A 17,664-nucleotide genomic window follows, 5' to 3' on the forward strand; every position below is an offset into this window, starting at 1 on the left:
ACAAAGTCTTGGAACTAAAACTGGTTAGCTAATGGCATATAGCACAAGCTCCACAGGAAAACTGCTGCTGCTGTGTATTGCTATTCTTCTCATTCACATACAAAATCAACTTCATGTTCAACAGGTATAAATTCTCCCTCCCTTCCCACAACTATCTGGCCTGCTTTATTTTTCCCCCTATGGTCTTACTGACACATGTCCTGTTAATGTAATATTTTTTCTTAATAAACGTGTGCTGTTTCAAGCTAGGAAAGACTTAAACTATTTGAAAATTTCTCTACTTTTCCTGCTATACCAAATGATTTAACAGAAGATCTAGTTTACCTGTAAACCTTTCCTTGCCTGTACTGATAGGTTGCAGGCAGCTTATACAGTTTGCCTTCACGTTTGTGTTATGTAACTTTAATTATCCTGAAGTAATTGAAGTGGTGTCTCCTGAGTAACAAGAAAGGGTGGGATTGAGCTTATTGTTAGTTGGGGTTATTTCTTCAAACAAGATCATGCCATATTGGCAGTTGTACTTAAATACTGGTTATGGGGAGTATTCACTGTTTGCCGCTTCTGTCCATCCTTCACCATTGACTTTGATCTGATTAAGACAGTGGCAATGATGAAAATGCAAATGGTCAGAAAAAGGCAGCAGGAGTGCTTATTCTGAAAGTTTCACTGTGGGTCTCCAGTCTCCGAGATGAAATTGCTGAGATAATTGAGGGATGTTCTGCTCCAAAATGCTCTCTGCCCGCATGTGCCAGCTGGGCATGCCATGAGGTGCTTGTGTTGGCCTCTGGTGGCTGAGGGAGAGGGTCCCAGTGTGTGTGGGTTCAGTCCTCAGAAAGCGCTGGGTCAGTTCCCAGCATTAGTGTCACTGTGGAAACCAGTGGGCAGAAGGGCCAGGTGTGACATGTTGTGGGCCCCTCCTTTCTTTTTGTGTACATTACAGTCTGTATACGAGTCCTCGCCCTCCTTTTTACTATCTGCCTCTCGCTCTGTGGAAATAGCAAAGGTTGCGGTGCAGCCTGAACGCGAGCCAGGCGCCTCGCCTTGCCGTTCCCCAGCCTCCCTTCCCGGGTGTCCCCCTGGTCCTGTTGCCGGGCGTGCTGGGCCTGTCCCTGCCTTTTCACCGCTCCCACCCGTGCCCAGGCCCTGGGGCACACGGGGCAGCCATGCGCGGCCTCTCTGCACCCCGGCCCCGCTCCTGGAGCTGGGGCTGCCCGCCGCCCTCGCCCCCACCACCAGCAGCAGGTAGGCGAGCGTGGGCTTGGGTGCGGGGTCAGCCTGTGGGGCTGGGATGGCCACAGGCAGCGGGACGGGTGGGCAGCGGGTGGCTTCCCTCGTCCTTGGCTTTGCTGCCCCTCTGCCGGGGTAAAGGGGAAGAGGAGCCGCCCTGCTATGGCTGCATGGGCCTCGCTGGTGCTTGGGCAGGTGCAGCCCTTTCATCGTGCTGGTGGAAAATGTCTTCTGAACAAGCTTTGTGCTTATGCTGCCTTGTGCTGTCTTACACTGCTGTGTGCACACTTGTTGCACAGGGCTGTTGGCGTACTTCAAGCCTCAGAGTCTAAAATAGCATTTAAGTATGAGGTACTGGTGATGAAATGGTGTTGAACCAGTATTTGCCGTGGTCATAACGATGCAGTAGCAGTGCATATATTCTCAGCCTTGATAGCAGCTCGTCACACAAAGTGCTCATATCCAGCAGCTGAATTGTGTGGTAATCATGGAGAAAAGCATGGGAGCGGCTCCGTATTGATACGGTATCGTGTACGTTATTCTTCCAGAGTTCCTGAGGGATTACTAAACCTGCTGTACTTGAAGTGTTGCCTGCCTTGCAATGCCTAGTAATTAATAGATAATTCAGTGTCTTGTTCCTGTTGGTAGCTTCAGTCTACACTTCTTTCGAGTCTATTCGGAAACATGTTGATAATGAAACATGTTGATAACAAATGATACACAAAAAACAATGACAATCTCTGCTTTTTCCTCTTTAGATGACAATCAAAACAAAACCAATGAAAAGAAAGAGAAGAAGATGGTTTCTCAGAAACCCCTTGGTACTGTAGAATATACTGTAAGTATTACTGTGTGGTTTGCTCACGTCTGCTTTTTGAAAGCGGAGTTATTGAGATTGACAGTGAGCCAGTGACACAAAACAGAAAGCAGGGAATGAATGCTAACTGATAATGTTTGCTTGTATGTCAGGAGGGTTTGTTCCAATTACTGTTGTGTGGGGGGATCCGGGCTCACATCCAGAGCTGCTGTTCAGCCCAGGTGCTCTGCCTCTCCCTCACAGCTGCCAGTCCTGTTTTTACTTCTGCAACATGACCCTTTAATAGAATAATCAGTTTTGTTATTCTGAAAAATACTTCCACAGTGTTTCTCAGGGATTCCAAGCCTCTGCTTGGTCCTGAGGTGACTGTGTGACCTTTCTCTAATCTGGAGCACTGAGAAAACATACTGCTGCCACTACAGCTCAGAGGACTGGCTCTGTACAGAAGGCCCCTGTGTTGTTCAGGGACCCTGGATAGAAGTTGCACCCAACCCTCCCACACCCAATGTGACTGTAGAAGGCCAGTATTCTAGCTGGGAACAGAACAAGTGTCTGACTTCATGGGACTGCTGAAGGGATCATGAACTTTCCAGTGTGTGTCCATTTTCCCCACTTGCCAAACCACATCTGATTAAGGTGCTGCTGCTTTAAAGTTTATGACAAAATGAGAGGGATATTTGTAACTCATCTACCATTTTATCTACTGAATAGTGTGAGAGAATATTTTTTTTTCTTTGTATTGACATTGGCTTATCACATAAGCTGTTAAACAGGGGGTGTGTTGGATCATCAAATCTATTCCGTGCAAACAGTCTGCTAGATGGTTATAGTTCAGCTGTTATGCTGTATGTGATCACCACAATATTTTAAGCTTTAAATTTTTCTTCAGGCTGGAAATCAGGACACCATAAACAGCATAGCATTAAAATTTAACATCACCCCAAACAAGCTTGTGGAACTCAATAAGCTTTTCACGCAGACAATTGTTCCAGGCCAGGTAAACCTTTTTGTATTCTATTCCTGAAACATGATTATTTGCTATGTATTTAGAGGCTTTTTACTGCTTTCACATATCTTTTGGGTACGTGGATGCAAGGATAATGGATGGTAATCTAAATCTCCTCAAAGGTCAACTTAAGAGATCATTACATGGGGGTGTGTGGGGGGCAGTTTTGTAATTGCCATATGTGACTTCTGTTACTTATTTGCTGTCAATAAAGCTTGAGCTCTGAAGCTCAAGAGGGGAATGGAGCTGATGTAAGAGAGTAAAATTCTTGGAAAGCTTACGTGAATTTTCTCTATAATACATTAAAGAATTAGAGAATTAGATACAGTAATTGAAATGGCTCTTTGCCATTATTTTGGAGATGAGTCAGTTTTGGAGACTGGTTTTAGGGGAGTCACGTAACGGAAATGGAAATATGAAGGCTGACACCTGGTTCATGAAGAGCAGATCTCTATTCCTGCTTTACAGACATGAAACTGAAGTGTCCTGCTTTGCACGTAGGAAAACGGAGGCACAGAGATAGCATTAGCAAGCAGACAAAAGCTGGGATAAGCTAAATTGCTTTACATTTCTCAGCATGCTTAGTTTAAAACTAAACTTCAAAATTTTTTAGCTTTAGAAATATCTTCCTTTGCTCCAACATTTGCAACAAATGAGTATGTTTTTATTTGGGGTGGAGGACCAAAGCCATATTGCAATTCTCAAATTGTGAGAGAATGTAGAAATTCAAAGGATTACATTTTTACGTACACTTGTGTTAGTGTAAAGCTTTTCTTCCCTTTTAAATGCAGTGCATGTTGCTAAAATGCTGGGTCATATGAAGACTATTTTCTTAAATTTGGAGGTACGAGTATGTTTTCTGAAACAGGCAGCCTCGAGTGATGTGTTATGAATTTCTAGCACTAAAAATCCCAAATCTTCCACAATGACCTTCTTTTTGGGCTAGAGTTTGCCATTACAAGTTAACTGCTAATAGTCATTTTACAGTTACTAATTTTGTAGCTGTGGTAGTTGCAAGAGAAATTGGTATTGCAGCTTGGGGGGGGGGAGAAGGGTCTCTTTGTGTGGAAAATGTGTTATTTTCTTGCCTGTTCTGGGGGGAAAAAAAAAACAAACACATAGAAATAGATTCTGTAATTAGACCTGCACATACCCCACCATCACCATTAATGAAGATGGATTCTAGAATAAGTAGTAGTTAAGGACTGCGTTGCAATCACAAGCAATCAATATTGGTTTGTCTTTCTAGTAGAAAGTAGTATTTGTAGCAAATAACTTTTTAAAAACTTTTTCCTAACGTTTTGACATGTTTTTGTATTTAGATTCTCTTTGTGCCAGAAACAAGTGCTGCCAGGCTGTCGTCTTTCAGTCCTGGTGCTCCCGTTTCTCCTTCATCATCAGATGCTGAATACGATAAACTCCCTGTAAGTCAAACGTTGTTTCACTGATCTTGTGCTCACAAAACTATTTCTGATTCTGAAGCTGAGATTCAGGCCTGTGTAAATAGCTTGGTTTTAAAGTTGCAATTCAGGCCTCATGTATAGTGCTGAGAAACATTAATTTTAATTTGTTGTACTACAAATATTGCCACCACTTAAAATAATCCAAATCAAGGGTTCTGTTTGAGCAGAGAAGCCCCATAAAAGATCGTTTGGGCCCAGTGTATATCAGAGCAATTGGAAATAGTGTAGTGTGTGGTTTCTAAAGAATAGAAAGTTAGAACTGAAGAAGTATTTACTTTTTCACCATGGAGATTTCTATGCTTTTTGTGCAGTTTTTTTTCTGCTGCTCTTCAGCCCTGATCCTGCATGGGGATGCCTTAGCGTGGGAATATTAGTTTGTCTGAGCAGCCAGTATCTTTCTAGCAAGTGTACTATGGTTGTACCCAAGACTGCTGGATTTAATCTTTGTGAAACGCACTGACATAGTTCAACTTTCATTTTACACAGAAGGGTGGTTGTAGGTAGCATTTTCAGGGAGTTTAGCTGCCCATCTGCTGATATCAAAGCAGTTAGACATTTCAAATCCATAACTAATTAAGAGAGAGAATGTAGAGAAGCCTGGAGTGAAATACTGGATTTAACCTTAGCCCTACCCCTCTGTGCCACCTGCATGGGAATCAACACCAGTGCCAGTGAGGCCGCACTGTGTGTGGATGGGGTGGCAGGACTGGCCCTCTCTTAATGAGACTACCTCACTGAAATACTGTGAGCTGCATGCAGAGCTTGACGTTTCTGAATTTCTTGCCTGTTATTTGTATGGAGGGATTTTTTGTAATGTTATGAGGTTTTTCTTCCTTAGAGCATACTGTGTTAAATGTACATACGTACCTACGCATTCATGGCCATCATTTTTCTTCCTTAACCAACTACCTTCTTTTTTGCTTAAGCTTGCTTTTTTAGTTGCCCAAAGTCTAGAAGTAGATTGTTCTGGTTCTGTTGCTTTGCACTGAGCTTTTTCTTGTTTAAGGATGCTGATTTGGCAAGAAAGGCCTTCAAACCAGTTGAGAGAGTCCTGTCTTCCACCTCCGAAGAGGATGAGCCCGTGGTTGTCAAATTTTTAAAAATGAATTGTCGTTACTTCACAGATGGTAAGGTAGGTGGAACTTCGGCTTTTTCGGCATTGTCTAAGATACTTTAAAAGCAAAATCTGTGTGGATAATGTGAGAAATGAGCACTGTGGGAGCCAGGCATATTCTATGTTTGTAAAGAACATGAATGTTGTGGCTTTATCTGTCACTGCTATGTTTATTGCTGCCGTGGTGACATGCAGTATGATTTTGGGTTTTATTTTTTTAATGTTACGATAACTGCTTTATGGAGGAACAGCTCTTCTAACCACCTTCATTCCCTTACCATGACTTAACCAGAAATATCTGCTTCAGAGTTTGTTTGACACAGAAAACTGCACTTCAGAGTTCAGACAATTCAGGATTAGTTGTCTAGGTGCATCAAGTTGTGCAACAGCTTTATAAGATGAACACATCCCTATCTATTTCATTTATGGCTTTAAGCTAAAAATTAACTCATTTAACTCTTTCCAGATTGTTTCCAAATATGTTCGTATTAGTTGTGCATTTTCCAATGAATGTCACACAAACTCCAAGATATAAATATTGCATGAGAAGACCTTTTCTTTCTTTTCCTTAGAAGCATTCTTGTGACATACATGTTCCCGGTAGGAATGCAACCCTAAATTTTACAGCAGCAGTTTTAGAAGTGAAGGCACAACACTTATGCAGTATCTTGACCCTATTCTCTTCTCAAGGTTTCAATACTTTATGTTCTTGAACTGTCTGCTTTCATATACCTGCTCTTTAACACGTCTTCTGTTGTTGACTCTGGTTTTAGTTAGATGTCTGTGTGTTTGGGCTTTTTTGTTCTCTGGAATTTATAACAATGGACATACTAACCACTGTGGTTTAAAGATATATTTTCCACCTTAATCCTGTGAATTCCATACGATGGATGTGTTTAGAGTTTTTGGTTTTATTTTTGCACATGGAATGGATGAGGACAGCATTGAACTGCTTTGCAATTTCCATAGACTCTTATTTTGTAGGAAGTAATGGAGGGGCTACTTGATGCCTTGCATGTAGGTTAGGGCAACACAATTGCTTTGTTACATGCTGCTAGAGGTAGAGAATGCAGATTGCCTTTTTTTTTTTTTTTTTTTTTTTCCTTTTTTGCTCCAGGGCTGAAAAAGTAATTTGTTTGCAGTCAAAGCAGTGGAATGTGGGACACCATCTTTGTCAGTGTAACTAGAATCCCTTGTTGCCTTGCTTCCTGAAGTGAATGGGGGGCAGTACAGCCTACTGGTGTGTTGCTCATCGGGACAGATAGAGTACATACCTGGGGAAGAAGCTTCTGCACTTGATTTTGATTCTTTCATCCAAAGACAAATGTGTGTACCCCGTGTACTTGTCATGTAGGAGAAGCATATGGGGGAGACTTACAGACCCTGCTTTACAAGGGAGCAGGCACACATGCACTCATTTGCCAGTGCCAAGCCATCAACTTTGTCTCCCCAGTTAAAAACAAAACAAAAACAAACAAAACACACACACCAAACAAATAAACACAAACTGTGGTTCTTTACCTGCCTATTTGTTCATCTTCCCTGGCCTGCTTTGCAGATGACCTTGAATAATTGGTATTATGCAGAGTGTTGGTCATTCCTGTTAAACTGTGGCTCCTATTTGTCATATGTGATGATTCGAGCACAGCACAAAAAGAGTTGGTCTGGTGAAGTTTGTAGCTTGTCTGGAAGAGAGGGTGCAGGACCAAAACAATAGAAATCTCCTTTGTAAACCTTGAAATATGGTCAGATGTCACAGGTTAAATGATGGCTGATGCAGTCTTTTATTGAGTAGATGGCTAGATCATGTTTCTGTGAATTAAATGCATCTTCTACAGCTGTGCAAAATATGCTTGAATCAGAGGTACCAACCAGGAAAAACTGCTTCATATTAGGTACTATATATAAAAGCTTTTTGTGTGTACCACTTGGAATTCCAAATCAATAGGATTTTGAATTTAGCTTAGCATGATAACCTTGGCATTTCCATGACGAAGACTACCTTCAGGTATGCTAGTTGCGTATAAATTCATATATTGTGTGAGGGTGGCTGTATCTAGGATAAATTTGCTTGTTTGTTTTTTAAATCCACTACCCAATTTTGTCTGAGGTTGCTTATCAGTCTGCAGCTCTAGCTTGTAGCAGCCAACACTGAAAGTTGAGTAGTTCAGCTGTTCCTCCTTACTAGCCAGAAACTTGGATGTCTTTTTCTTTACTGTCCTTACAATGTCTGACTTGATGCAATTGGAAAAAATGTTTTGTTACTAAGCATTGTGTGATGGAGATTTGAAAAGGCAGGTGAGAGTTTGGTGATTTTATTTTTTATTTTTAGTCTAGTAGCCTAAATGCTAATAAGTTAATTGCATGTGATATGTTAACTCTTTCCTTCTTCTGTTGCAGGGTGTAGTTGGAGGAGTGATGATAGTAACTCCAAATAACATCATGTTTGACCCGCATAAATCTGATCCTCTGGTGATTGAGAATGGCTGTGAAGAATATGGATTAATCTGCCCCATGGAGGAGGTTGTCTCTATAGCTCTCTACAATGACATCTCTCACATGAAGATTAAAGATGCATTGCCATCGTAAGGAGTGTTCTTGTGTTCTTTCCTGAACTTATGTTTACATATTTTCCCTGAGGGTCATGGATATGGAGGGATGTGGTGGGGAAAGGGCTTTAATCACAGAATGCAGCAGAATATAAGAAATCAGGGGATGAAAATGCCAACTAAGGAATGATTCAGTGGAATGATGTTGTTCTTTTGCTTAATGCTTAGAGGAATTCAGTGTCAGAGAGAAATGGGTCATGAATATGGGAATTGCAGTGCAAAGGAGACCAGTAAAAAGAAAAATAAAATACCAATGACAAGCCTTGGTTGGGCTCTTGTACTATCTGGTCTCTAAGGTTATTGCAGTGGAAGTGAAGGCGGTTTCTTCTGAATGCATTTGCTGTTTCCAGGACCATTCTGAGAGTATTATTTAAAACCTTTGAAGATAAGACCATAACTGCTGTCTTCAGGACTTACAAAAATATCATTTTGTAGGATACTTCCAATTCAGAACCAGAGAAGCTTTGGTAGTTAGAATTTGTAATAGTTAATGGTCTTGGGGAGTGGGAGAGAGCTTAGTTTTATTTAAGTGTAGCATAAGTATGTTTAAGTGTAGTGTAAGCTTAATTTGTTCTAAGCAAGATGGAAACTCATCTACTTCGCACCATTTTCTTATTTCAAGAAAAATGTTCTAGATATTTGTGTTACGCTTGTCACTAGAGTGTCTAGTAACTTGTCAGTAACTCCTAAGTGTTGAAAGTCTTGCATTCTTATTCACCTCAGACTTTTCAGCAGTAAGAAAGAGCTTACACAGTTTGCTGTGTGCTGTTAAGTTTTTAAGAATTTTCCTTTTAAAAATGTTTCATGATTATCTTGCATTAAAAATAAATCTTTGTGGAAGTCTGCATTAAGTAGTAGGTTTTAGTGTTGGATAAAAGCAAAAGGAAAAAAGATGTGTTCACAGTTACCACTTTGCAGTAAACATGTTTAAACAGGGTACAGCTTCTCTCTGATTTGCTTTCTTCTCAAAAATGCATTTTTACTGACTAGGAAGGCATGAAAAAAACATTGAACTACCAATCAGTATAGCCTGACACGTTGTCAGGTGTGGGAAGTAACAATATTAATGTGATATGAATTAAATTCCAGCAGCTAAATACATGTCCCGTGTTTTCACTGAACTTCTGATGACTTGCACATTCTTATGACATCTGTACCATTTCTTCACCTGTGTCTCATAGTCTGTAAAGTAATTTACTCGTTTTATTTTGGTATTATCCTTTCCACATTGTCCTGTTTTCTTTAAAGTCATTTATTTCCACTGATGTATGTTTCTTTTGGAGAAAGTAATTTTGAGTTGAGTTTCAGACTTTAAGTTGCTATATTATTCATTTTTTTTTCCATTTTTTTTTTGTTTCCATTTTGCTTTTAACATCCTATGTACATCCGCCATTTCCCCTGGCAGTGACATACCAAAGGATCTTTGTCCTCTGTACAGGCCAGGAGAATGGGAAGACCTTTCCTCTGAGAAAGATATCAATCCTTTCAGCAAATTCAAATCCCTTAGCAAGGAAAGGAGGCAACAGAATGGGGATTCATCCATTGTGCCAGGTGCCAAACAGATAAAACCTTCAGATAAGGAAAAGTCTGCTGATTTTGAAGTTCTTCAGTCATCTGAGAGTACAGGTTCAATCAAATCAAAGTCACTGGAGTTTGCCAACAATATCACTGCCACTGAGCATTTGGAAAAGTTTGCTGTGGATCCACACACCAAGGAGCCTTCTGGAGAAAAAAACGTTTCAGACATCAGAACCAAAGACAACTCCCTTTTGGGAGGAGGAGGGGATGATTTTGTAGAACTGGAAAAGACATCATCTCGTGTGGATAGAGGGTTGGACAGGAAAATCTCAGTAATGGAAGGCTTGCTGGCTGACCCCAAGGACTTGGGGAGAACTAAGCAGCAGGTAACCAAACCCACTACAGAAGTCCAGGAGCACTTGACTGTTGATTCCTTGGAAAAAAAGGACAGTGTTGAACCTAAAGCTGACTTAGACTTAGAGCTGTGTGAAAAGCAAGATGTTATTCCAGAAGTAAACAAATGTGTCAGTTCCCCGACAGGTAAGGTGGAGACTGCATTGGACACTAAGAAAGAGCTAGAGAAAGATAAACTTATTGAATTTTACCTCAATAAAGATGGGAATGGGTCTCAGTCATCTGAAGACTTACACAAGGCTGAAATCCAGAAAGGTGAAAACAATAAAGCAATTGGCATAGACCTTACACTTAGCTGTTCAAAGTCCCAAGCTAATGAAGTCCATACAGTTAAAAGTATGGAGCTTGATTCCTGCTGCATTGAGAGGAAAGCACCTTCATTAGAAATCAGCTCAGCAGCAGCAGAGGAAAAGGATCTGAAAGAGTCTGTGGACTCTTCATTAGTACCAGCTGTAGACAAGACCTGTCAAGAAACACAGTTAGACAATCAATCAGAGATCAGACTGTGGCTGCTGCAGAAAATTCAAGTGCCAATTGAAGGTAGGTCTCTGGTTATCCTTGTTTCCTCTGAGACTTGGACAGCATTATGACGGTAACCTTTTGAATTGATATCCTTCTGCTCTGAATTTCCTCTTTCGATGTATAGTACTGGTCTTTTTTGTTGTTTTTAATCTTGTATATTATAATTTAATATATATATATTTATATTTACAAGGAAAAAACACACCTTTAAACTCCCTAAGCTTCTAGTTTAATAAGTAGCTTGCATGCTCTCTCCGTATTCAGTGATCACTGTTTATATAAACTTCACCTCATATAAACCTCACTGCTGGTTACCGGCTTTAAGAAGAACAATAAAATGTCACCCAGCTGGCATATTGACAGGGACGCATCATGGCATAGGAACTGTCACTCCGTATTCATAACTTCTCTTTCTTCAGTGATGTCGGTCAGCGTATTTCTGATAGAATCCATCACGGTGTGCGTAGCAGCGCTTTGCTGTGAAGCGGCTCCTTTAGTATTCTTGTCACCGCCTCCTTCTGGTGTCTTTGATGCTATGGAAATGCCTAAAGAAGTGGTAAATAGGAGTATATGTAGAGTCTTCTACAGATAGTTTAGTTTTGATTAGTCATTGATTTATTGTAAATAAAATTCAGGAAGTTACTGGAAAGCATATAACAATGTGAAATCTCACTTCAGGTAGCACATTCACATACTGCTGTTTCTGCTACCACCTGGGACATGTGAGCGCTAGTCCTTCCCAGAGCATTAGCCTAGTGAGCTTAATGGGCAAACCCCCAATTCATGTCAGGTGGTGGAGGGCAATTAGAGTGGAGGTCTTCATTTTAAAAACACTTTTTCTTAACATAATTTTACCTTTCTTTTGGAAGGGTTTAGGTCTTGCTAGTTGTGTGTGTTGATTGGTCTCATTGGAAAACAACAGCAAAACCAGAAGAAGGCTGTATGTGTACTCCTATAACTTCTGTAGCAAATTCAGTGCGATTGAGGTTATGTTTTAATAAACATTTTTTCTGTCAAACTGGCAATTTAAGGTACTTAAACCAATCTTATGCTTTACCCTGTACAGACAAAAGGTGTTGGTATAGCTGTTTGACTACAGTAGGAACTGATTGGGCTTGGTGTGTGCGCACAGTCGCTCTTTAGCTGGGTCAGTTTCTTGGACCCACTCCTACACTGAGTAGGAATGAGGGGACAGCAGTGGCATTACCCTTTGCCGTGGGGGTTTGTTGAGCTGGCTGTGATGACCGAGGTAGTCAAGGTCTTCCCTTCTGCTGTCCCCCTTCCTTGCCTGCTTCATGTTGCTGTTTGCACCCAGCCCGATCGTCTTAGTGATCTGAGTTACAGTGCTATTCTGTACGCTGCTGTACAGCTGAGGGAGGAATACAGCCCTGATGAAATGGGAATAAATAGCCATAGTTTAGAATGAGCAAGGATTTCTTAAATCATTTTTGCTATTTAATGACATTAGGTTTAATTCCATGTATGATAATGTGAGTCTTCTGTGCCAATATTTTATCAGTTGCCGTAGTTGTACTGTCCTGTAAACAGTCCGTTTCTTCTGTCTCTTGTTCAGATATGCTTCCTTCAAAAGAGGAGAAGAGCAAAACTCCTCCAATGTTTCTGTGCATTAAAGTAGGCAAACCCATGAGAAAGTCCTTTGTGTCTCAGAGCACCACCATGTCTCAACAGTACAGTAAAAAGATAAAGCAACCAGAGTACTGGTTTGCTGTTCCTCGGGAAAGGTAAGCTACAGCACTTAATTTGTAAACGTGTAGTGCTTTCTAGAGCTGAGTGTGTCTTCCCCTGTGTGGTCCGAGGTGTCACATGCAAAAAGGATGCTGAGATGAGGAGAGGGTTGCCCTCGTTTTATTGCATGCCAGAGAAAAAGGAATGTTTGTTGCTGGTCCAGTTACAGTTTCCAGAGGGAAGGAAGAAGTCAGTGTCACACGGAAGACGAAAAGGATGATACACCTGTTGCTAGCTTATGGTAAAAGCACTGGGGAATCATCACGGTTTTGGCCATAGTGTAGGAGGTGAGGGAAAGGTGGAGCAGTTGCAGAAGTCCCAGGGAATCCACGAAGGTGCCAGTGTTAAAAACGGGTACCTCACATGAGCAAAGGACAAGAAGTGGAAAAGGGAGACTCTTCTAACTGAATGGGTGTGGCTGCTTCTGACTTCGTGCACATGAAAACAAACAAATAAAAAAAAAACACGCATCCCTTTGTGATAAAAATCCACTTAAATGGTCTGTGCCCTTATGTATATATGTATAAAGAGTAGTACTATAGGAAAAAAAAAAAAAAAAAAGTAAGGCCTGTAATTTTTCCACATAAATCACCCAGGATTTTTCCCTGGCTGTGAGGAATCACATCCCTGGTCTTTCTCTTGCTAGAAGGCAGCAAGAGCAACTCTCATCTCTGCTGATGAACCAAAATAGGGAAATTAGTGATAACACTTCCAGTGAATAGATACTAAGAAGAAAGAATCTGAATCTGTGATAAATTTCAGTGGTGTGTCTTTAAGATGCAGTTAGTTTATATCTTTTTACATATTTTTTCAGAGTATTTAATTTTATTTTCAAACTTGTAGTATATGCGTTAAGTTAGTGTTTATTTCATATATTTTAGAAACAAATGTTTTAAGCAGACCAGTAGCGTGGAAGTTGCTGACACGGGAGGAGGGGGAGAGGTTTAATCCAGCTGGAATGTGGCCATCGGGAGTGTAGCTGGAGGTAGCTTTTGGTTTGTGTGTTATCTGCTGAACCCGGTCCTTGGCTTCTCAGGGATTGCAAAAGTGTGGGTTCAGAAAATTCTGGCTTGGCGTGCGAGTAAAGACTTCAAGGGGTTAGAGCGATGCTGCAACACAACGCAAGGTCGGTTATTGCTTTGGAGATAGCGTGCCCGGTGTTGAATAAAGCTACTGGGACTGAGACTGTCTCTGATCATTGTTCCGTGTAACAGCTGAATCTGCTAAAGAAAGTGGGAAAGTAGCTTCTCTATGTCTTGTTTTAAAAGCAGAAAATTTATTCTTAGTGGGGGGATCACACTAATACACAAACTTATGCATTGACAATTGGTTTATTCTTCAGTTTTTAGAACAGTAAAATTAATTTCTGAAGTGAGCTATTGCAGTGTTTGGTCACGTTTGTTGACAAGGCAAATCTTGGCCATCCCATCTGCTGTTTGGATCTTTATCAAAATAGTGGTGAATGTTGCAAGATTGGGTCATTCTGGTGCTGTTCACACACGTCTGTTTAAATAACATGTAGGTGTGTAAAAGGTTGCACAGAACCTGGGGCAAAAATTAAACTTGAGACCCACTTCATCATTTTAATGCAAGATATTTGCCCAATAAGTCGGTGTTTTCTTTAAAGTCTCAGACATGTGTGAAAGCAAACAGTGTAGTTTCCTGATCACTGATGGAATTATTTGTTACCAGTATTACAAAGTATGTGATTACTGGTTTTGCATCTTGAGAGGGTCACGGACAATACGCTATTTGGGATAGCTCTGTGATGTATTTTTGATGCCACATATCAAAATAAATATACTCTGCTTTCAAAACATTTTTAAATTTAGTAAGTTATGTTTGAAAATTTCAGAAATACCTCTCTTGTCCCATTGGCTGTAAAGCAGCATAAATAAAACACTGTCTGTAGCTTGTACAGCATCTTCATGTTTCCTAACAATAAAAAAAAAAAAAAGTTAGATTGTGAAGAAATTAGCATGCATGTCTATAATCACTGTGTAAGTTAAATCACAGAGTCACGGAATGGTTTGGGTTGGAAGGTACCTCAAAGACCACCTAATTCCACCCCTCCTGCCATGGGCAGGGACACCTCCCACCAGACCAGGTTGCCCAAAGCCCCATCCAGCCTGGCCTTGAACACCTCCAGGGATGGGGCATCCACAGCTCCTCTGGGCGACCTATGCCAGTGCCTCACCACTCTCAGAGTAAAGAATTTCTTCCGTATGTGTAATCCAAATCTCCCCTCTTTTAGTTTTAGTCCATTGCTCCTTGTCCTGCCACCACACTCCCTGAAAAAGAGTCCCTCCCCAGCTTCCCTGCAGGCCCCCTTCAGGCACTGGAAGGCCTCTGTAAGGTCATTTAACTGTATTTTTCTGTGGCTTATTACTGTTTGGTGTTGAAACAGCTTAGGTAATCAATTGCCAAAATGACTCCATTTTCACCCTGAGCCCTGTGATCTGCTGCTTATACATGACTTCACAGGGTGCTGCGGGTGGCCCGGCATCACTGCTGACCCCAAGCAGCACAGCTGAGTTAATCAGCGACTCCCGGGCTGCTCTGTGTAGCTTTGCTTAATCCCAGAGGCATTTGTCTTAGCACGTAATGGGGGAGATGGACATCTCTGTCGTCCTATATGAGGATGTCACAGTCTAAGGGAGCTTCTCATCAGGGTAACTGTCTGAGCAGAGAGGCACTCAAGGTTTTGGACAGTAATGAAAAGATCGAGTCTTTTCCTGAGAAGCCTTGCAATGGGTGTAGCTTACAGTATCAGAGGGTGAGTCTGTGTGCTTTGTGGTTTTATGCTCAAGGATATTGAAATGTGATGTAGATTTTTTCTAACTTTGTGGATTTTGAGTAGCAGTAGGTGAGTAATTCTGTCACTCGCAGACTTCCTCAGGCTGTTGCAGAGAATGTCTTGTGCTGGGACAGAGATACTAATGAATAATTTTTCTTTACAAATGTGCATCCTAGCAAATGATTTCCTCATTTTGCATTAAACAGTTCCTCAGTCAAGAAGTAAATTTATTGGTTGTCTATAATAGAAATTTAGCAGACAGATTTGGTTAATGAATATATATTTTTTGTGTTGCTTTGAAATGCATTGCATTAAAATCATGCTGCTGGGAGGGCATCCTCTTTCTTGGAGGTTACTTTTTGTGAGAGCAGGCAGGATTCTCAGAGGAAACATAAAGCAAGGCTCAAACCCTGCTATTTTTTTTTTTTCAGTCTTAGCCACCTCCCCACTGATTTTTGGTTTGGTTTTGGGGAGTCAGATGAGGTTTTTGTTTGTTTTTAATATTTCTATTTCTTTTGGTAGAGCATGATTTTGCTTTGTTGTGACTCTTCTTCATATCTAGTGCATAAAACATTGAATTTAATAGGGTTGGAATTGAGATCTTGAAGAATTTACAGTGTAACTACCTACAGTCAATACTTGTGTGATGCTCTCTGTCCATTTATGCAGAGATTTGCATAAAGAGATGATGATTAAAAAGATCCTGATGGTGAAGTAACTCTTCTGTGCCCTTGTTAATGGAGAGGAATAGGTAACATAAAGCTTAGATTTAGACTCCTTTTGAATTATCCTTGTATGAGTATAGTAGTACTCTTTGATACCTTATAGTCTACGACGAAGTAGTACTTTGATGTCTTATTTATCAGGAGTCTAACAGATGGCCTCCAGGGGTCCCTTCCAACCTCAGCTATTCTGTGTTTTGAGGCCAGGAGCTGTGAGTGGACTTGGAGCCCTTGTACATGTGTCATCAGGATACACAACCCTTCTCACCCATGGTCAACATGAAATCATTCATTTTTGGGAAACTTCTTTGCCTCTACCCCAGAGAAGTCAGATGTTGTCATATTGTGGTGGTGATGTCACTTTGAAAGTCCTGAATTGAAGCACAACTTTGAGAAGAAAAATCATTTACAGTTCCCTCTCAGGAATCAACAGTAGCTTGACAAGTTGATTAATGTTTTATTGAAAATTGCCTTTGCCATTTAAAGAAGTTCTTTTTCAGTGCTCTGCGTACCTATTTCTTCTGGCTTCTGGTTCCTGGATGTGGTTGTAGCTATTACCAGGATTCAGTTCCTCTTAATGTGGGCTATCACCAGGGTATTGCTCCTGTAAACTAAGTGACTCTTTTTGCTCTTGGTTTTGTGGCTCTTTATCTAGGCCACGACACCTGCAGTTGAGTACCGTGGGCAGAGTATTCCAGCACTTCGCACCCAAGTGTCAGAAACCCAACCACCAGTGCTTTGTTTGTATATTGAAGGATTGCACCAAGTATTGCCATCAGTGTGTTAATGCAGAGCTCCGGCTCCAAAATTCAGAACTGTTATCCCGGATCTTTAGGGTCATTCTGCCAAAGATAAAGCACCCATCCTGCAAGCATGCCCTCTGCTTTTGGTTATTAAATACATCCTCCTGTACTTGACTGTGTTGACATCCATACCTGATTGTGCCCAGTTTACTGAACAGTGCAGTGGCATAAATACTCCACCAAGCTTTTGTCTTATACTGATTTTATCAGCAATAATTGTATTGTTTCTGCCAGACTTTTTTTTCAGGGAGAATATTTTTCTGATTGAAGAATATTGAGCTGTTTACGCTTTCTTTTGGTAAGAAACAAATTGAATTTTGTTTTGTTTTGTTTTGGACTGCAGTTCCAGCAGTAGGGAAAACAATCTGTTCTGATGTGAAATGTCTGTGTGTAGAAGTCTTCTTGATTTATTTAGAATGGCTACAGTGCTATTTCTGAGCTACCTGTTACATGAAAATGATATAAAATTAATTTAATAAAAATGCTGGTCTTGATTTTTATTATATATTTTGGTCCTTCTACTAGTGAGGCTACTGAAGCACTGAAGTAGATCACATTAGGAGTCCTTCCCTGGGAGCTCCCCACAGCTCAGGCATGTTACGCTGCTGGCTCTGGTGCTCTGTGGCATCGCCTGATCAGCACAGGAGAGAAACAAAGCAGAGAACGAGTTTGCTGAGTGCTACAAAGTTCTGGTAGGGGTGTGCCCCTTCGTGCCCAAAGGAAAATCCTTTCATATAACAGAGGCTGTCAGTCTCCACAACTGGAGATTTTTTTAAAACAATTTAGGCACTTACCTGTAATGATCCCAGATGTTCATCTGGGGATGAAGAAAATGGGCTTGTGTGATCTAAACACACACCCACTGCTGGAAATCTTTGTCAGCAGCACTTGTGATTTACTTGAAGT

At 40.9% G+C, this 17,664-nt stretch overlaps 1 protein-coding gene across 6 annotated transcripts in view; it reads left to right on the forward strand.

The window, feature by feature from the left end:
- Positions 1-17,664, forward strand: part of NCOA7 (nuclear receptor coactivator 7) — an 88,954-nt gene that overhangs the window by 56,671 nt on the left and 14,619 nt on the right. For 4 of the 6 annotated variants that reach the window (XM_084512812.1, XM_084512814.1, XM_084512811.1 and 1 more), the window contains exons 4-10: positions 1,986-2,065; positions 2,934-3,041; positions 4,373-4,474; positions 5,520-5,645; positions 8,028-8,212; positions 9,642-10,708; positions 12,264-12,432. In XM_084512812.1, coding sequence (XP_084368938.1) covers positions 1,986-2,065; positions 2,934-3,041; positions 4,373-4,474; positions 5,520-5,645; positions 8,028-8,212; positions 9,642-10,708; positions 12,264-12,432 — 1,837 coding nt within the window. The remainder of the gene's footprint in view (positions 1-1,985; positions 2,066-2,933; positions 3,042-4,372; positions 4,475-5,519; positions 5,646-8,027; positions 8,213-9,641; positions 10,709-12,263; positions 12,433-17,664) is intronic. The other 2 variants (XM_084512815.1, XM_084512816.1) reach the window with 2 other exon arrangements.

Source organism: Aythya ferina, assembly GCF_964211825.1.
Source record: "Aythya ferina genome assembly, chromosome: 3".
In the NCBI taxonomy this organism is placed as follows: domain Eukaryota; kingdom Metazoa; phylum Chordata; class Aves; order Anseriformes; family Anatidae; genus Aythya; species Aythya ferina.